The sequence below is a fragment of the Ammospiza caudacuta genome, chromosome 2 (assembly GCF_027887145.1).
Source record: "Ammospiza caudacuta isolate bAmmCau1 chromosome 2, bAmmCau1.pri, whole genome shotgun sequence".
Classification (NCBI taxonomy): domain Eukaryota; kingdom Metazoa; phylum Chordata; class Aves; order Passeriformes; family Passerellidae; genus Ammospiza; species Ammospiza caudacuta.
In genome coordinates this window covers 5310399-5331454 of record NC_080594.1, presented here as the reverse complement: position 1 = coordinate 5331454, position 21056 = coordinate 5310399, and the positions used below count along the sequence as shown (strand labels likewise).

General features: G+C 52.2%; 1 protein-coding gene across 1 annotated transcript; it reads right to left on the bottom strand.

The window, feature by feature from the left end:
• Positions 1-2789: 2789 nt before the first annotated feature.
• Positions 2790-20811, bottom strand: CD101 (CD101 molecule). The gene is made up of 9 exons (XM_058824559.1): positions 20760-20811; positions 19436-19813; positions 17248-17664; positions 14119-14496; positions 12581-12964; positions 10689-11093; positions 6028-6429; positions 4810-5205; positions 2790-3057 (listed from the first exon to the last, which is right to left on the bottom strand). The coding sequence occupies exons 1-9, from the start codon at positions 20809-20811 to the stop codon at positions 2864-2866; spliced, it is 3006 nt and encodes a 1001-aa protein (XP_058680542.1). The 3' UTR covers positions 2790-2863.
• Positions 20812-21056: the final 245 nt, after the last annotated feature.

Here is a 21056-nt window from a genome sequence, read left to right as displayed (position 1 = left end):
CACTAGACACAACAATCCCTTATTGCAGCAGTCTGCAGCTTTTTGCTTGCAGAAAAGATCCCTCCACAGACCTGCCATGGGCTCCTGAGGTGGCTGAGTGAGGGGGACAGCACAATTCTGGGGGGTGCACCAAACTCAGGTCACTCAGAGAGCTCACACAGCTTTTAAAGATTGACCCACACACGTGACTGCCACAGTAGGGTAGGGGCTGTCCCCAGCACTCTGGTAATGAGTAGTGGCCTAAATAATTCAGATTTTGACTAGAAAGATGGTCTTGATGAGGTTCATCCTAGGCCACATAAAGAATGGGCTGTCAAGCCATCTATTAGTAGTTTGCTGTGGTAATATCTGAGAAGGTGTGAGATACCGAGTGAGGCAAGTAGGGCAAAATTATATTTAAAAAGAAGTGGAAACTGAGCACCATCTTTTTAACTTTAATCCCCAGGGAGGTACAGGGACAAAGTAGTTAAAAATACTAAAAAGAATGCAAGAAAAAAACCAACCCACTACTTTTCTGTTTGTTTTGAACAAAACCAAAGCAGACCTACCTATCTCCTTTGCAATAATACTGAAAACCTGGTGGGAAGGGATAAGCAGCAGGCATCACATATTCTTGACTTCACCAAGGTTTGTAGGCTCCCGAGGTATTCTTGGGCAAACTAAGGAAACAATCCAAATGAAAACCTGGATAAACAGCCCAAAATTAGCAGATAAGCTACGTGCATAGATTTATTGTTAACAGTTGATAGAGAAAAGCAGTTCTTTCCTTCCTTTCCTGTGCCCTTACACATCTGCATTTCCTTTCCATATCCCCTAAACACAAACCAGGCACCAGGTGGGCAGCTAACACTGCAGCCTTCCCTTGGTGGCCTGCCTCCTTTCCTTCATCCACTTACCACTTTCCATGAAACCTGTAGGAGTTTAATATCCCAGGAGCATCTGCTTCTCTGTCAAACAGATGGAAACCGGCCCAAGAGTTAAAGCTTCACCGAGACAGGGCTAAGACAGACAGCAGCATCTTCCACAAACTGGTGCCAAAAGCTGCTCAACACCTCCATGAAAATGGGGCTGCAGTTAGACAGGAACAGCCAACAGCCTGAGCACACAGTGGAGACACAACCTGCTAGACAGCAAACCTGCCGAGAGGGGCCTGATGGTCACGAGCCAAGCGCAAACAGCGCCGCGCCGTCACACGCCAAGAGAAAATCAAACATCCCACTGGGATGTGTAAACGGGACATAACCCACCAGGCAGGGGGGAAACCTCTGCAGAGAGCCCCACACGCAGCTCTGAGCGCTCACGCTGCGGGAGAGGCAGCTGGGGTCAGGCCAGCAAAGGGAAAAGCTGCACGGGGCCCAACATCCTGCAGGGAAAGACTGACAAAGCTGGAAGCAGCCCGCACAGACAGAGGTGGCTGAACAGGGAAACAGCAGCAGATGTGTGCAAAAACTGCATTTTCAAGGGACTGAAGCACCTGCCAGTTCTTCAGGATAAAGTCAGGCAGCTTTCCTAATTGCAAAGAAAGTGAAAGAACAGGTCACCTAGAGGGGCTGTGGTGTCTCCAAATCTCTCTGCGGTCACAGGAAGCAGGTCTTTGAGTGCCTGCTGCGGTTTCTATAAAGCTGCTTTGGTCTGAGGAACGTGCTCAGAGTGCTGCCCTGATACCTGACCTTACAGCTCCCTGGGACCACATCCCATTTTGCACAATACCAGCTATTTATCAGGTAGCAGAGCTCCTCAGCCTTGAAAAGGTGAGCCCTGGATTCCAGGGTATAGAGGAGCTGCCCCACAAGCACACATATGTTTTTTTATTATATGGGACAACCTGGATGTGTCTAATACTAGATGCCAGCTGTGCAGCTTCCTGACCCACAGACAGCCCAGGTGCCAGGGGCTGTCTTCTCCTAGAAGTGGTAAGTGGATGAAGGAAAGGAGGCAGGCCACCAAGGGAAGGCTGCAGTGTTAGCTGCCCACCTGGTGCCTGGTTTGTGTTTAGGGGATATGGAAAGGAAATGCAGATGTGTAAGGGCACAGGAAAGGAAGGAAAGAACTGCTTTTCTCTATCAACTGTTAACAATAAATCTATGCTGTCTTCTCCTACAGCAGAAGCAAAGGAGGGAGCTGGAACTTTGTAGGGTCCTCTCCAAGATGGTCTGATGTCCACATCTTCCTTCTGGGATCCAAGACTCCATGTCAGTCCTTTACTGGGTCAACAGGATTTGGTTTTTTGCAAATGGCTGTGATTCCTCTGGTCTGGACTTTTTTCAGGCCCAGCCAGCCTTGCTCAGTCTCTCACGTTCCCGTGACAGGTTTTGATGAAGACTCATTTCATTTTGGAGAGGTGATGCTCTTTGGGCACTCTCAGGATGTGAAAACAGAGGTGTCCAAGAGCTTCCCCAGCAAAGAGTGGGCAAAGGCAAGGGCGATGACTGAAATGGGACACCAATATTCCACTTCCAGTTCTACCACTGATTTTTAGCCTGGATACCACATAGCTTTGTCATGACACCTAAAATTAGAAATGTGATACTTTTGTGTCACAGCACAGAAAGAGCTGTGTTTTCCCTTTGTTCCTGCAGAGGAATAACACCACTTCCATCCACAGTGGGAGATGCATATTGCAAGGGTCTCCAAATGTACCACAACAAACAGAGCAGGAAGTGGGTGAGTACCTAACCTAAAAGACAGAAACACTTATTATGTAAACCCTATTTGCTTAGTAATTCCAAAGCTGCCTCATTATATCAAAAACAAACACACAATTTCAAGGATTTATTGCAAGAGCCAATACAAAACAATAAAAAGCCCCACTGCAAGTACTCAGTCTTCCTCAGCTGTCCAGCTCTGCTAGTCCACAGACCAGCTAAGTTTTCTTGGCCTCTTCATTCCCGTCCAGTTCCATCATCCATCCAGTGATGTTGCTTTTCTTGCTTTTCCTGAATTTGCAGTACCAGCAGAAGACAGCAAGGGCCAGCAGAAGGATCAGAACCAGTGGTAAGTATAAGATGAAGTTCAGCAGTGGTGGGGATGAGCAGATCCTAGACAAAACAGTTGACTCTGAAAGAAAAAAGAAAGAAAAAGTGAGGCCCCAAGCTGGTTTGAGTTTCTCACTCCTAAGTGCTATTTTCTTAACACTTTTCCTTCAATCTTCAACAGCTACCAATTTTTAAGAATTCATATAGGCTACCTGGGGAGAAGGGAGAGAGAAACCAGGTAATTTACCTCAATTTCTTGTCTGGGGAGGTCAGATAAGGCCCTGGCTTGTTCATCTGAAACATCCCAACAGAAACAGCCCAGTTCTTCTCACCCATTCCAGACTGGGCTCAGTGAGGAAAAGCAACACACCCTGCCTGACACCACTGACAGTGGGATGAGGCAGAAATCTGTCAGAGGCTGCACCCCTGAGCAAGATGGGATAAGAGGAAAAGGTGCCTGTCCCCCCCCAGACATCTGCCCCCCCTTGTTATGCTGATCTGCTATTGTATTTCATCCCCAGAGAGCTGCAGGCAGCTGTGAGCACCATCCTCATCCCTGGCAGCTCCTGCAGAACAGCTCGCCAGCTGAGGTGGAGGCTGCTGGGTACTTCAAAGATACCTGCATCACTGGAGGAACACACATGCACACACATGGCCACCCAAAAAAAAAAAAAAATTAAAAAGAAAGGGAGAAAGAAAAAACACCCAGCTAAGACTTTGCCTTTTGTGAAAACCACTTGGCGAAAACACTTATTCAAAAATTAGAGGAGAATTTACTACCAGTTACTGAGCAATTTTAGCAATGGTTTTTCCACCAGTAATGGGTAACAAGAGCTAGAGGGAGCTGATGAAGGAGAAATCCTGCGTGCTAGAGAGCTGCGATGGGTAACAGCAGCCACAGAGCAGCAGGGGGGATGAAGTGCTGTCAGTCCCTCTCTGTGCAATTAAATCCAGATTAGCTCTGCTGTAGGTGCAAAGCCATGAGAGCAGGCCTGTGCCTGGCTGTGGGAGCAGCGGGCAGAGGGGAGGGCTCTGCAGGGTCTCTCTTTCCATGCTGCTCAGCTCTGGGAATTGCTGCAGAAGCCAGAACTCGTGCAGGCACCCAGGCTGGCTTCAGGCACGGCCTGAGCTGAAGGCGAGCACAAGTGCCAGATCCTCTCAGCTGGGTGCATCATGATTGATCTCACAGTTTATATTTTTTCCTCCACATGGGTCATCTGAGCCTCCTATTTTCTCAAAGCATCAACCCTCCTAAAAATGCTTCGTGCACCTGACTGAAACCTTTGCTTTTATTTACTTAAACTTCTGCATGCAGAATCCAGTGATTCTGGATTCCTACCAGAATAGAATCCTATTTTGTGATATACATCTTATATTAAAACTATACTACAAGAATAGAAGAAAGGATTTCTTTAGAAGGCTAGCTTAGAATAGAAAATTATAACAAAGGCTTGTGAATGACCCAGACAGTCTGGACAGCTGGACTGTGATTGGCCATTAATTAGAAACAACCACATGAGACCAATCGCAGATGCGACCTGCTGCATCCCACAGCAGCAGATAATCAATGTTTGCATTTTGTTCCTGAGACCTCAGCTTCTCAGGAGGAAAAAATCCTAAGGAAAGGCTTTTTCATAAAACATGTCTGTGACACTACTTTTGCACCCAGCAGGCGACTCCACTCACCCCAAAGTGAAGTTTAGAGAGACCTCAGCCTAGCCAGACTTGCCAGAGAAGTCACACCAAGAATTTTCCCCCCAAACCACTGAGGTCCTGGCCCCAGCATGGCTCTGTGGAGAGGAGGTGACCAGCCCCTGGCACCCAGCAGTGTTACCTGGCGGGACGGTGATGAGCTGGGTGTGCCCTGAGCGTGCCAAGGCCTGCACAGCCCAGTCCTTGCCCTCGCCCTGCTGCTGCCATTGCTGCAGCTGGCAGTAATACACCCCAGCATCTCCGCTCTCCACGCTGCTCAGCGTCAGGCTGAAGTCGCGGGCGGAGGGGCGGCGCAGGAACAGCCTGGCTGCCAGGCGCCCCTCGGGGTACTGCACGGTGCCATCGCGCCGCAGGGACAGCAGGGCACCGTCGCGGCCGCCGCCCCGCACCCGGAACCAGGTGGCTGAGAGCTGAGAGCGGGGCAGGGGGGCTCCCTGCAGCCGGCAGGGCAGCGTGGCCTCCTCGCCCTCCCGCGCGGAGATGCTGCCGTTGGTTTTCTCCATCTGCAGCTCGCGCTCTGTGCGGGGAGAGTGAGAGCAGAAAGAGATGTTGTGGTGTTGTACAGCTGTAAAAACACTTCTGCCCGCACCCACAGGCTGACAGGAACCTTCTGGAGCAAAGTGTGAGGGATTGGAATGGCCTCCCACAGGCCCCTTGCTGCTGTGACTCATTCTCCCTGGGTTGTTGTGTCCCCACCTTGCCCATCATCTCTGCCCCCTGTGCAGTAATGCTTCCTAACCCCTCCAAATAAGTGATAAAGGCATCTTTTGGACCAAAAGCTGTTTAGGAAGCTGGAATTCTCTGATGCACTTTATTTAGAGCTGGAGTGAGGCTGAGAGAGGGAAGAACTGAGTCAGGGAGACCCACCATGCACCCCAGAGGTGCAGTCATTAAGGTGAGAGCAGCTGAACCTCCAGTTCCTTAGCAGCAATGTGCTTGCTGCAGGGTAAGGAAAACCACGCGTTTTCCTTCAGGATGCTCAGCAGCACCAGGTAAAGGCAGCTTCTCTATTCACAGCGTTGCACAACCACCCAAGTGCACCAGGTGTTGGAGGGAAAAGAAAAAGGCCAAAATTCACTTTGTTGTGAAGCATTCCACTACATCTCCCAGTAGCAAAAATAGCAGCTCGGTTGGCTTGGGAGGATGTGGTAAATCTTCCTAATTCCCTATTTCCCTTTGAGAGGCACTGACAACTCCTGCATCCCTAAGCCTCTGATCCAACACAGGAGCTGCTGCTTTTCCTAAGCCCTGCCAGCTTAGGAGAGGCCTGGCAGGGGCCTGTGATGAGTTGATCCAACCTTCTCCAGCAGCACCTACACAAGGGATAACACCTGCTCACCTGAGAGTTTGAGCTTCAGCGTGGTCCTTCCCGATGTTCCCTCTCCCAGCTTGTACCAGCCATCCACCAGCCAGAGCCATTCCTCCACCACGCAGTAGTAGCTGCCCTGGTCCCCCAGGTTTGCAGACAGGATCTGCAGCTGGAATAGGCTGCTGGACACCCTCTGGCTCAGGAAGCGGGACTGTTGTGCAGGAGAGCTGAATTCAGACCCGTACTCCAGTACGCTGCTGTGGTTGGCCCTGAGGATTTGCAGGGGTTTTGTGTCTGCCAGAGGAGGCAGGAGGTACCAGGTAACAGCAAACTGTGAATTTTCCTGGGCAAACACAATCCTGCACTGAATGGCTGCATTACCACTGGCAATTTCCACAGAGCTGTCTTTCATATCAACCTGAAGCTTGCTCTCTAAAATGGAGAAACAAAACAGTCATGCCAGATGCAGCTGCCAGTACAGGGATACTGACAAGGAGGGGAATAAAGCTGAGAGAAACACACTGGAAGAGGAGTAAGGAAGAGGGTACACAGAGGAAAAAGGCTCATTAGGGGATGCTGGAGCAGAGGGAGGAGGGAAAGAGCAAATCCACACAGCCTTGTTCAAACAATAGCAGGGAATCACAGCTGGGTGTTAGTGGGCAGGACAGTAGCAGAGGAGGTGCCTTGGAGACCACGGAGCAGGAATGGGGGATGGAGGCAGCCATTGTGCTGGAGCTGGGAGGCAAAGCCTCTGTCTGAAGCAAATGTGTCTGTCTACCACTGCTCCCATCAGCAGGCTAACACATACGTGACAAAAGCAGCCCACAGCTTTGGAGACTGTGAACAAGTGTCTTTTATCATAGAGAGACTACAGAGCCTCTGTGGGTTTCACTAACAGTTGCCATCTCAGGTGTTTGCTGTGGTTATTAATCCAAAACCACACACCAGAGTCCTCCACACCCTCTGTGATCACACCCAGAGATTGTTCGGTGCTGTGCAGCTGAGGAGAGCAGAGGGAGGGTGCTGCCTGCAGCTCTGCCCTGGGCACAGGGAAATCCTGATGTGTCTGTGCTGCTCCTGCTCCAAGGGAACCTCTTCCCACAGCACATCACCTGTTGCTGGAACCTCTCCTCCAGCAGGGAAAAGGCTGCAAATCCATATCTTTAAAGGTCCTCCAGCCACCTGTATTTCCCCTCCACGCTCAGCAGTCAGGGGAAGGAACACACACAGGTATTACCCTCAGGTAGGGAGAAATTCCTCAGCAGGAGACACCATCAGGGTTTTAAGGGACTGTAGGCTGAGTTTCCATTCTTAGCCCTTTCCTTGCATATGAGCTGAGCAGCAGGACACCCTCTGCCACAGAAGCTGGGGACAACTGAGCTCCCTCAAGGCTCAGCCCCTGGGTGCTGGTTTGGGGACAGGCAGCAGAGTTCACATTGAGATGGTCCCTCAGAATGTCTCAGACCTCTGCCCTTGGCCACAGGCTCAGCAGGGCACTCTCCCTCCCAGTCCCAAGGGATGTGGTGGCAGCAGGTTGTGGAGAGGGCTTTGGGACAAGAGGGAGCTGTGGTTTCTTCCAGAGGGGCTGAGGAGTAAGGAGGCACTGCAGGAAAAAGCTTTCACATTTCCCCTTCCTTCAAGGATTCCTTCTCAAAACTCAAGCAATCCACTTCAGAGCCCTTCACTGCCTCTCTTGAGACTGGTCAAAGCAAAATATCCCAACTGATACCTCTTTACATCCCTGTAGAGCCTCTGCCTCTGTGAAATCTGCCAACAAAACCTCCCTGCTTATCCTTTTCTCTTTGCACCCCATTATTCTTCCTTTCTCTCCAGACAAACACATTTTCACCAAAAGTTTGCTCCACAGAGGCACTTGCACAAGTCCCAGTGTCTGCTTATTGTCTCAACTCAGTGATGAGGATTTCCACAGCAACACTCACTGGGATGAGGGGGAGGTGGGTGTTCCCAAGGGATCACAGTGCTGTCCTGCATTTCACAGCGTGCATTTGCTGCTCTGAAGAAACAGGTATGGGCAAAAAGCAGAAGAGAGGGGACAGCAGTCACCCTAATTAAGACATTGTGCAAGCTCATCAGATCCACCATGAAAACCACACAGACTTGAGCACACCTGGGAACTAGATGCAAGCTGATGTTTTAAACTCCAGTATTTAAAAGCACACTCGTCCCAGAGCTGGCCCTGTGGAAGCTCAAATGTTCAGAGGGGGACACTGGAGATACTCAGAAGCCATCTGGAGATGGTTCTGGGCAGCCTGCTCTAGGTGGCCCTGCTTGCACAGGGAGTTGGACCAGGTCACCTCCAGAGGTCCCTGCCAATCTCCAGCATCCTGGGTTTCTGTGACAGGTGAACTGAGCACACTGGAAAAAATAAGACACCTAATTCTGAACTTCGTCTGCTCAGCACCAAGGATACCCCTCAGCAAGTCAATGAAGTGCCAGGGGATGAGGGGGCAGGCAGGGTCTTGCTGCTAGTATGACCTGGCCTGATACCCATTGGGGCAGAGAATGCTCCAGAGAAGAAAAAGCTGCTAGATCTCAGAGAGGAGGCACACACTGAGTGCTTGATTTTGATGAGGAAAATTGCTGTTACACTCTCAGAGATCACCTCAAGACGAAGCAGAGCACTTGCTGCAAAGTCCTTTTGTTTTAACTCCAGGTCTCCTCTCTCTGTGCTGCTAAAGATCATTTACCAAAAGGGCAGAGGAGCTGCCTGCCTCTTCCTTTCTCACATAAATCCATGGTGCTGTTCTCCCTTTCATTTTCAATTTAATTAACCAAGCTGAGCACCTCACTGCCTGTTTCCCTGTGAACCTTGCCTGCTGACTCTTGGCTTGAGCAGTGGAGCAGGCAGAGGGACACAGCTCATGTGGGCTGCTGGCCTGGGGGACACAAAATGAAAATGCCCACTCCAGAGTGGGGGAAGCAGCTGCACTGAGAGGCTCATGGAGCACTAATTATGAGATCCAACCTTAGATATTGGAAATGGAAAAGATCTGTCCTCCTTCCCTGTCTGCTACAATCCTTCATGGATGTCCCTCCCATCTGAAGATGGTCCATAGATTACAGCAACATGTAAACTCCTAAAGCACCAACTGACATCAAGTAGTAAACAAAGTGCTGAAGCAAAAAGTCAAGAACTCCAGTATCTCTGCAGGCTCCAGCTATGAGGTTTTATATGAGGAGAAGCAGGCTGGTGATTTTCATGATTTGCAGCTTCAGTTTCTGCAGCTTCCCCTCAACCCTATTGCTGCCTGAGCCAGCTTCCTCCCTAGACCTCCCTACCTTCCCAAATATCCTCCACTGGCTCGGGCTGCCTTTCAAGAGAGGTGGCATTAGAACCAACAGGAAACTCCCACTGCACATCACCCTCTCCCAGTTCCCACCATCTTTTATGGAGTCACAGTCTCCAGCAGCAGCTGCAACACATTTGGAGCCAAATGTTGTGGTCTCATGCTGCTGCCATCTCCTCTGTGTAGATGCTCTGCAATTACACCTGCTCATCTTAATGCCATTTACAGTAGAGATGGGTGCTCAGAGATGCTGATTATTGTCACCCCTTTGCCTCAGTGCCACCCTGCCCCAGCTGGCTGTAGCTGCAGAGCATCCCAGCTCCACAGGGGTGAGAAATCAGTAACAGTGGAAGAGGAGAGAGCTCCAGAGAAAAGAGCCAGACAGGGTAGAAAATGTATTAGCTACAGCAAACCCATCAGTTAAAATACATGAAAAATGCATAATTTCAGTTCACTGGGTTGTGATTCTGAAAATCCAAGGATTTTAGAGGAAGGAACACTTACTGCAAGGGGAAAAAAAAAAAAAAAGCAAGAACTCTCCTTTGCTGGCAGAACAGATATGAGGGCAAAAATCCAAACCAGCCCATGTTCTCACGCCTGCCTGCAGAGCTCAGAGGCTTTGGCCAGGACAAACCCCGCAGCCCCAGCTGTGAGCAGGGCACGCTGGCACCGTGGTGCTGCTGGGGTGGCAGGAATCAGGCTGGCTTGGGGGCTGGGGTCTGTCTGCTCGCAGCATCTCTCTTCCATAAGAGGATGAGGCTCCCAGCGGGATGCTGGCAGGAGGGATGGCAGCGCAGCCCCTGCCTGCAGGGCTGGCCATAAAAGGGAAGCCTGGGCAGGGCCCTGGCTGTGCAGCCCAGCTGTGCCTGGCAGGAGATGCCTCCCCACGGAGTCCCTGGCTCCCTGAGGCTCAGTGCTGGCTCCCAGCCCAGCAGGGAGGCCTGGTGCTTTCTCAGCATACCTTCAATATATCCTGATCAGGGAACGCAGGCATATCCCAGCATCAGCTTCAGGGGCTGGTTTCTCTCCACTGCCTCCCAGAAGCCCACATCATGGGGTGTACCTTGCACCCCAAACATTCAGCTGGGCTTCTTGGAGGGGCACTGCTTCTTTCCAGAAAACGGGCTTAAAATCCTAGTGGCAAGGCTGATCCCTATATGCTTGGTGTAATCTGCCAACAAATAGATACTGCTTACCAGCAATAATTTCCCAGCACCAAATTTGCCTCCAAGGTTTTGTCAGGTGCTGAGGAAGCACCAGAACAGGTAGCACCATCTCCTGCAGCCCTGGGGACACTCCAGACATCAGCAGCCCTGGTTGCCCCTGGTGACATTTGATGGATTTAAAGTTGCAGGAGAGACCTCTGCTGAAGGTTCCTCTTACCTGGCAGCACCACTCTTATTCCCACGGCATTGGAGCTGGTGCTGGCTGCTGGCTGCCCCAGGGGCAGGACGTTCCTCCTCCAGACCTCCACCTCACACTGGTACACCCCCTCATTGGCAGGCAAGGCGCTGTGGACGTGCAGCCTGAAGGAGCTGTCAGTCTTGGCCAGCTGGGCTTTCCCCTGGAAGCGTGGCTGTGCTGCCCCCCAGAGCACAGTGCCATTGGGAGGGACCTGGACCAGCTCCTGTAAGGGACCCGCGGGCGGGCTGGGCTGGAAACGCCACCGCACGGACACCGGCACCTCCTCCAGGGCGTAGCTGGCAAACACCTGGCAGAAGAGCTCAAAACTCTGCCCGTAAGTGACCGTGGCCATTCGGCTTCTCAGCGTGGCCTGCAGACCCAAACCTGCCCGAGAGGAGAGAGCCCTTGGCATGGGGACACAAATCCTACCCTTGGCATGGGGACACAAGTCCCGCTCTGTGCCACCCCACCGCCACCCTTCCCTTCCCAAGAAGGAAGGCCACGGTCACTGCACACCACGGAGATGAGCAGATCTTGCACTCAGAGGAGAGGGCAGGAAAAGCAATCAGAGGCCAGCACCAGGGGTGTATCTCTGATCAATTCCACCAGACAACTCAGCAAGTAGCTTTGTGGAACTTAATTACTGCAAATAATTATGCTGCTAGAACAGAAATTTTGTATTCCAGCTTAAGGAGACAGGCCTGCTGAGCAAGATACTGCCCCTCAGATCCCCGAGCATTTTAGCTGTTGTCTCCCACTGGTCTCTCCCAAAACACACCATGGAGGACTCTGGCATCGTGGTAGAAATGGAGAAAACTGAAGCACTGCAGGGCCAAGTGATCAGCCCTGAGTCACCCTGCAGCAGCAGCAGCAGAGCTCAGAGCACAGCAGGCCTACATACCACTGATGTGTCCACCTGTCAGAACCCAGGAAATTCCTCTGGCTGCCCTGGAGGACTCGAGCCCCTGCCCAAGGGGCTCAGAGACCTTGGCACAGAGCCCAAGACCCCTGTGCCTTTGATCTTGACCCATGCAAAAACAATTACCAACCTTTATATGAAGAATTACAAGTCCAGAAAGTTTAGGTAGAATAATAGTTAGTTTATCATGGGGTGAAAAATAGATTTTTGAGGTTTTTAGAAAGGGGACTCGGGGTCCCAAGATGGAGGAATTTGGGTGCACCCTGTGCTTCTTCCTTCTTCTTCCTAGCCTCCATGATCTGGGTGATGGCAGCACTTTTGGATTGGTTTAAGATAGGAACTCACTGTCTAACATAGGTGATAGCTATTGGGAAGTTATTGTAAATAATGTACACGTAGCTTTTAGTATAAAAGAATATAGAATAAGCAGTCGAGGGGAGTTGTAGTGGAACCATATTGTTAGTCCTGAGGTGTTAGGAGAGCAGCAGCTGCTCCTAGGATGGGTCAGGGGCTGGTGTCTACTCTGTGGTAGGATGTGCTTGGTGTGCCCTTGAGAGTTAGATATTTTCTTGTAGGTAGAGCTCAGTAGGAGCATGAAGACATAGACTTGGATTATCACTACTGCTACCTCTAGGATAGTTAGGAAGAAGAGAACTAGTAGAGTTAGAAGTGAAACTGCTGGTATTCTGGAGAACAGGGCTGTTGTGGCTGCAGAGATGAGTTGGATGAGAAGGTGAATTGGATGAGAACACCATCCAACTGTGAGGGCAGCCAGTGTGCTTCAACCCAACCTGCCAGACAGACCTCAGTGGGTTGGAGAATGAACGTTAGAGATAAGAAATAATAAACAACCTTGAGAATGAGAATAGAAGAATCCTGACTCCTCATTCAACTGCTGGGCTGGGAAAAAGAGATCCACACACTTCTCGAACCCAGAAATGGCCAAACTCACCCATGGAGGTGACCGTCACCGCTGCCTCTCCCTTGCCTGTCCAGTTCCGGCCTCGGGCCCACTGTGTGGCTTCACACCGGTACTGCCCGCCATCATCCTCGTCCAGTGTGCTGGGGATCACCAGGGTGAAGGTGCCAGAGCTCTCCTTCTGCAGCCTGAGGCTGCCCCGAGCCCCCCCGTCCCGGTAGGCGCTGCCCAGGCTCAGGGTGCCGTCCCGCTCCATGGCGGCCACCAGCTCCCTGTGCCCCGGCTGCTGCGGGGACAGGTGCCACCAGCGCAGGGACACGGGGCCGCTGGCTCCCTGCACCTCGCAGTGCAGCGTGAGGGGGTCTCCTGCTGTCACCCGTGGGGTGCTGGTGGACACAGACAGGCGCAGGTGGCTCTCTGCAAAGGACAGTGACCGTGTTGGGATGCTGCGCTCCTTAGGAAATGCCAGAGATACTCTAGCGTTACATGGAAAGACCAGACAAAGCTTGATTTTGGAAAAGGAGTTGGGGTGTAGTAATTACATATCCTCTGAGCAGACAGAGACAGGGTTCTCCCAGGAAAATCCTGGGAAGCCGTAAGAAGCGGTGAGAAACTTAAAGGAAATAATTCAAGCAATTATTATCTCTCTTTCTGTAACTGTTGTTTATAGATATGGTTCTCCAGAATGTGCCATTCATAGTTCACCAACTCTGTGAGAGAAGATTCCTGAAGGCCAATCAGGTCTTAAATCCACCATTGTTTCTATAAGAACTGTAGATTTCTAATAATAAGGAATCTTTTCATGCCTTGTGATGATGGAGTTTCTGTATCACCTTTAGCTGTCCCCAATACCCCTTCAGTGATATTGGGGAATTGCCTGAAATTTTCAACCAGCCTTTTCATATAAATTTGCAGAAAGCTTTGTGATTTCAGCTTTTTTGTTTTGGGATTGGTTTGTTTGTTTGTTTGTTTTCTTCTTTTGTTTTGTTTTACTTTTTTTTTCTTTCTGTTTTATGTCTTTTTTGGGACATGGATACATAAAGAATGAGTTAAGAAACAGAGTCCCAGCAGGCAGCCCCTGCTACATCAGAATAACCATTATCTAGCTATGACAAGGAAACCAAGAGCCTCCTACACACTTTCCTTAGAGCGGTTTCTCACAAATCATCCATCCAAACCAGTGAGAGTACCCTGATGGAAAGGACAATGATCCCCCTCCCCAGATGTGCCTGTTCTCCTGGGTTTTCCTGTCATTTTCAGGAGTAGCAGCAGATGTTGCTCACAATTTTCAGTACCAAAGACACAGGAGGACCCAGACTCCTCAGAATTCTACCTATTTGCCCCAAAACTTACTGTGAAGAGACTGGACTAAAGATTTACACTTTGTTGACAGCTACTGTGTCTGCCATGCTAATATGGGCTAAAGCAAATGCTTTTCCCATTATCTATCAAAAACTATGGCATATTTGCACTCTTGCTGCCCTTGTCAAGATGAGGCCAGACCTGAAGCATTTCCCAGTCAAGGATCCTGCAGACTTCACCCAGCAGAGCAGCTGTGAGGATTTACTAACCTGCTGGCTTCACATCCACTTGGATGCCTGATGACACAATGGTCTGGATGCTCTGCAAGCCTCCAGGAGTCTTCATTTCTGACACAGAGCACTGGTAGGTGCCCTTGTCCTCCAGCCCCACCTCAGAGATGGTGAAAACATAAACTGTGTTGCTTGGCTTGACTGCTCGCAGCTGGCCCAGCCTGGCCCTCTCCTCGTATTCTTCCTCCCAGGTCAACACCCCGTGGGGATCAACCCTGGCCACTTCCATGCCATTGAGGAGCCAGAGCACCTTGAAGTTGCTGCTCTTTGGGGCTTCCAGCAAACAGCTGAGCTGCAAGGTGTCCCCTTCAGAAAGGGAGGGTTCAGTGGCAGTGAGGTCCACGGAGAGCTCTGTGCCTGTGGGCAGCCAAAAACAAGGAGGGTGGTGGGTGGCCCTGCCTGTGCTGCCCTCCTGCCTGGCAGCACCAGTGGCCGTGCAGAGGGCAGCAGGAGGGAATTCTCTGTTAAAATGTGGGGTTTTTCATAAGAAAAGTGGTCAGGATGGAAAGCTTGACCCTGGGGAGAGGGTTGCCAGCTGTGGGCACTAAGCAGCAGTTGCAGGTGGAGGAAGAGCCAGAGCCCTGGGGAGCTGAGCTCCCCCCGTAAGAGCAGATAAACCCAACAGAGCACTCACTGGGACAGCCTTGGGCCACAGCCTCCCCCTGCCCAGCTCAGGCATTGGAACTGGGCCCTGCCCTAACTCAGAGGCATCAGCTTTTGCAGGTGCTGCTCTGTCTCACCTCCTGGAGCTGTTTTACCTCATGGAACACCAATCCTGTAAGCCAAGAAGGGGCACAAAGGGCTTTTATCACAGTGGTGGTTTTAACTATGTGCTTGTGGTAGAAAAAGGGGCATGAAGGGGCTTGTCTGAATCTACTGTGGCTCTTCCTGCATGCTGAAACCCCCAGAGGCTGCTGTGGGCTGTGGGCAAGAGGTGCTGTCCAAGCTGGAGAGGATTTGGGTTAGGTTCCTACAGAAAGCAGAAATGCCAAGACTTGTCACATCAGGCAGGAAGGAAGAAAGAGAAGGTGGATCCTGCTCCCCACACCACTTAGCAGGAGGTGCTGAGCAAAGAAGGCAGTGACAGGGGACACCTAAAGCCATCTTCCCCTTGGCAGACCCTCTGGGGCAGTCAGTCAGCTGTGTCTGAGGTAGGGACCCCATCTCTGGGTGCTATGACAGCATTCACCTTCCTCACTGGGCATTCAAGGCCCCTGGTTCCTGGCATCAGCCTGGCTGCACAGTGGCTGCAAGCAGGAGACCCACTGTGTACTGTGTGTACCCCAAAACCCTGAGCCATGAGCCCACAAAGCACTGGGATGGCCAAAAACCTGGAGGAAGGACAGAGCCCCCATTCCCTGGCTCACACCACTGTGTCCCTGGGTCACTGTGGTGCCCCCTGAGTCTCAAAACAAGGGAAGGGTTATGTGCTCCAGTTTGGAAGGAAAACAGAGCAGCTCCCAGACCACAACTGGAAGGGCTCAAATAATTTACCTAAAGCACAGCACCCTGTGAATTCAAACACTGTTTCATAAACAGTTTGGGAACAGGAATCCCAGCTGCTGCAGATATGTTTGGCATTCCTAAATATTTGCTGCAGAGTTTATAGAAGCCCCTGGAGCAGCTAGCCATGGTCACAGTGGCTGATGGCTCTTGGAGTGATGGGGTGCTCAGCCCTGGGGTCCCCCACTGGGTGCTGGAGGAAAAAACCAGCCCTGCAAATTTGATGGAGGGCTTGCACACCCACTGCTGTCCCACCATGGCAATACCAGGAGCACCAACGCTGCCACCACAATGTCCTCTCACCACCATCACCTCCCTTCTACCTTTAACACCACAGGACAAATACCAAACTCTGACAGGGTTTCTAAACAATCCCATGGCACTGATGCCTGAATCCTCACACTGTCAGTCATGCCAAGCCCTCATCAACAACAGGATGCACAGGAGTGCACTGACTGCCATTGCAGGCTGGGAAAGCCTTTGCTGCAAACAGTGCACAGTGAGGGGAATAAAGCTTAGTCACTCAGACAGGTTTCAGGAAACAAAGTGACCAGAGAGCACAGTTCCCTCCCCCTCCTCCTGGCACCTTGCTCCCCTGAGCCACGTTCGGAGTGCTGAGTTCTCACCCGTCTGTGTCTCTGGTTTCCTGCTCTGACTCACCGCCCTCCCACGGGACACCAGTTCCCCTCGCTACCCCAGCTCTGCTCTGAGGCCTCCTCCACCCGCCCTGAGCAGCGGGGACAGGGTACATCACCCCCACAGGCAGGGCTTCAGCGGGAGACTGATCCATTTTACTGCACCCTGTGTTAAAGGACACCCACTAGCCACAGCCTTGTCTTGGCAGCTTGGAGCTAAAGCTGACTGGTGAGAGAGAGAGAGATTCTCCCTTCCCCTGGGCACAGCTACTCACACACATCTGTGGGAAGGGCAGGGTGAGGAGCACAGCCAGAGAGGCTGTGGCAGGAGGGATGGCGGACAGGGGGCTCAGAGGAAAGGCCTGACAAACAGCAGCCCCAGTTGCTCTGGAAACAAGCTGGCGGCAGCAGGGACAGAGAAACCACCCCCAACAAGAGCTGTGCAGCACACACAGCCCATCCCTGGGTCCCTGTGCTGAGGCACAGTGACAAGCAGCTGACTTCAAGGCCACAAGAGCCTTGAGGCAGTGTAACAACCCTGTTTCCACACTCTGGAGTTAGCACTGCCAAGGATCCATCCAGGCCGCTGTGGGCACACGCTGTGCCCTCTGCTAACACCTCACACGGGTCTGTGAGGCTGTGGCCTCACAGCACTGCCAAGGATCCATCCAGGCCGCTGTGGGCACACACTGTGCCCTCTGCTAACACCTCACACGGGTCTGTGAGGCTGTGGCCTTGCTGCTGGCATCGGGGATTCGTCTGCACGAGCAGCCAAAGCACCATCAGCTCTTGAGCCAGGGCTGCCATGGCCCTGAGCCCAGCCCAGCCCAGCCCCTCAGTGCCCAGCCAGACCCACAGTGTGTCCCTGGGCTGTGGCACAGCCAGGTGAAGGGGCACTGAATTCTGCTGCTGTAGAGCCTGGAATGCACAGGGGAGCTGGAGACAGCAGGTGAGGTTGCAAAGGCCTTACCCCGGCTCAACACTGCCAGCCAAGTCCTCTGAGTTTGGTGGCGGGAGATGTCCTTCCATGTCTTGTCAGGATCCTCAATCCACTCGGCTGCCTCGCAGTACAGCTGCCCCTGCTCAGATGGCTTCACTCCCCTGATGACGAGCTTGTACGTGGTGTTCCCAACCTTGTTCAGCTGCACATCCCCCTCCAGGAACCTCTGCTCGTAAGAGGGCCCTGGCTTCAGGATGAAGTCCTTGGAGAGGGTGAGGATCTCCTTGGCAGGCTGCTCTCCTGCTCCCTGAAGAAGGTACCAGCCAACAGAGACATGGGTGTGCTGGGCAGTGGCCTTGGACACCTCACAGGTCAGCTCCACCACATCCCCTTCCATGTGACTGAGGGCCTGGGGTGCCATGGAAGCCGAGAGTGTGTCTGGAATCACTGAGCATGGGGAGAAACACAGAATTACAGAATATCCTGAGTTCAAAGGGACCCACAAGAATCACTGAGTCCAGCTCCTGTCCCTGCATAGGACAACTCCCAAGAATCTGCAACCAGGGCCTAAGCGACCTGACAGTACAGGAGAAAAATCTTCTGTAGCTGGCTGACAAGGCTTCCATCAGCTTGGGTTGAGGTGTGAAGTGACTAAAACCTCAGCAAACAAGAAAAACAGTGAATCTCTTTACAGTTTCCTCGCCAGTCAAACTATAGTCAGTATTAATTAGGCAATCCCAAGGAGATTAGAGCCCATCCCCTCACTATCTCAAATGAGGTGAGGTCTATCACCAGTAGACTGGTGTAGCACCAAGATAAAAGAGAAAACAGGGCTGAACACCAAGTGGAAGCACCGTATGACCACGTAGACTCAGTAGGCTCACAGCTGGGCCTTTCCCTCTGTACCTCCACCCCACTGCCTTCCCTCTCCATGGTCTGCAGGAGCTGCTACCTCCCTCCATCTGTGGGTATCCCACTTGGGTCAATTCCCACACCCACAGAGCTTGGGAACTCCTCTGCCTTCCTAAGTGCTCAGCTGCAACACACTGTGTCTGTGTCAGGAGCTGAAGTCATGCCATGGGAGAGCAGAGGCTTCCTTTTCCTCCCCTTGCTCTGGCTGGGAGGAAATATCCACAGAATCACAGAATAATGAGGTTGGAAGAGACCTCTAAGATGGAGTCCAAACTATGCCCTAACACCTCAACTAGACTACAGCACCAAGTGCTTTATTGCATTCCAGTACTTTATTATTCTTTCAGTGAAAAAATTTCTTCCTAGTATCCAATCTATACCTTCACTGACGTAGCTTTAGACTGTGTCCTCTTGTTCTGTCAGTTGCTGCCCAGTGGAAGAGACCAACTGTCCTGGATTGCCAGGACCCCTGCCAGGGGGCTCAGAGAGCCTGGCACAGAACTCAAGACACCAGTGACTTGGATTATGACCCATGGAAAAAGTTACCAACCTTATATGAAGATCTGCAAGCCACAAAAGTATAAATAGAATAATAACTAGTTTGTCACAGGGTGGAAAATAGATTTTTTGGGGTTTTTAGAATGGGAGAAGAGGAGGCTTAGAGGTTCAGGGGGGCAAGATGGAGGAATCTGGGCATGTCCAGCCTTTCTCCTTCTTTTCCTTGGCCTCCATCTTGGCATTTTTGGATTGGTTTAGAGTAGAAGTTCACTGTCTAACATAGGTGATAGGTATTGAAAAGTAATTGTAAATATTGTACATGTAGTTTTTAGTATAAAAAGATAACACCACCCCGGGGCAGGCAGAGTGCCTCTGTCTGTCCTGCTGAGCGGACCTCGGCAGGCCAGAAGAAAGAATTTTATAGATAAGAAACAATGAACAACCTTGAGACCAAGAACTGAAGAGTTCTGACTCCTTTGACCGCCTGGCTGGGAAAAGAGACTTCCTAACGTATCTTGGGGTCACTGTGAGCAGCTAAAGCCCAGAGAACTGACCCCCACCTGTCTAGGGGGAAGGAAGTTGTAGAAAGCAATAAGGTCACCTCTAAGCCTTCTCTTCTCCAGGCTAAACAGCCCCAGCTCCTTCAAACATTCCTCAAACCAGAGAACATGCAAGGTGATGGATATCTTGACACTACCTCAGCCCACTCACCATCCCTTTCCCCAGTGTCCCTCTGACAGATGAGATGTCCCTGTGGGGACAGCAGTGACCCGTCCCACTGGGAGCAGAGCTCCCACTCAGGACCCACCTGTGAGGTTGGTCTTGGCGCTGTAGCTGCCGAAGTACCTCTCGTCGGTGTTGGGCGTGTGGCACTCGTACTGGCCGGCGTCGCGCTCCTGCAGCTCGGTGATGTGCAGCAGCACGGCGTCCCCCTGCAGCCGCTCCACGAAGATGCCGCGGCCGCGCACGCGCTGCGTGTAGATGGCGTAGGGGAACGAGGGGTCCACGGTGCTGACGATCTGCACCTCCCGCTCGGGGGCCGAGGGCAGGTAGATGGACCACTGGAAGTTCTGCTCCGCCGGGCCCTGGTAGCCGCTCACCTTGCACCACAGCGTGATGTGGGAGCCCCTGACGCGGTAGAGAGGGCCCTCCTGGACTGTCACCAGCCGCTGGGCACTGGTCAGACCTGCCGGCACACACGGTGTTTGCAGGGGGCAGTTACAAGAACAAGCCCTGTGACAACAGAGCCCTGAACTTTCTTGTCTCCTGTCACACTGGGGATCACACGACAGAGCCCAGAGCATTGTGGCCAGAGGGCTGCCGAGCCCGTTTGTGCCTGAAGAGCCTCTCTCAGGCAGCGTTGCAGGGGAAGCAGCAACCAGGCTGAGAGCACTGGAGGAAGCTTGTGGTGTGTTAAAATGAAGAGGGCCAAGCTCACAAAGCGTGGGGGACAGGGAGCAGGGGTGCAGAGCTGATCGCTGCCAGAGGAGGAGATGGCAACACAGAAGCTGATGGACACGGGACAGTGGGGGTCAGCAGCAGGCTGGATGCTGCAGAGATGCTCCATGGACAGAAATGGAGGAGGGCACAGGAGAGGGGGTCAGAAAGAACTCTCCTCTGAAGGCAGGGGGCACAAGGAAGCATCAAGAGCTCCCTCCGTTTCTGCTTGCAGAGGGTCTGGGGATTGCCACCCACAGACTCTCCCCTTCCATACAGCTCCCAGCAGTGACATACGCTCTGTCTGGAGCTCAGCATGCACACCAAGCAGAATGCCCACAGGACATGGTCCTGAGTTAAAAAACAACTGTGGTGGCTAGGGAAGAGATCCGGTGACAGGGCTGCCTAGGAAACCTCCAGAAATTCCCTCCCAATGGGAGAGGGAGCGAGGTAACACCCTCCACACTGCAATCAGCCACTCAACGGGGACGTGCATGTCCCCTCACTGAAACCTCACTGAAACCCTCTCAGGGCTTGGGCTCTCGTTTTGGAGTGAAAACACAGTGCAAAAGGAGCACATGCTGATGCACCTCTTCCCATGGCACCTGAGCCAGAGCAGCACTGGCTGAGCCCCCCATGCCCTGCTTTCCCCACAACACTCCAAGAAAGCTCCGGCCACTGGGCAGGGCACTCACCCAGGAGGAGGAGGAAGAGGAAGGCAGCTGCCAGGCACTGTGCCAGCCCCATGGGAGTCCTCTCTGCTTGGATCCTCTCCCAGAGGGGTGCTGGTGGGTTCTCATGGGCGATGGCCACGCCGCTGTTTAGAGAGAGGCTGGGAGGAAACTGTCTCTCAGTGGTGGTTTCCTCTGCTCAGAATGGCAGGGAGAAGTCACGGAGCGGGGTGCATCAGCAGAGCAACACCCCCTGGGAGGTGACAGCTTGCACCCTGTCCCCAGGCCACCTGGGCTAGTGTGACGATGCCCACAGCCCCT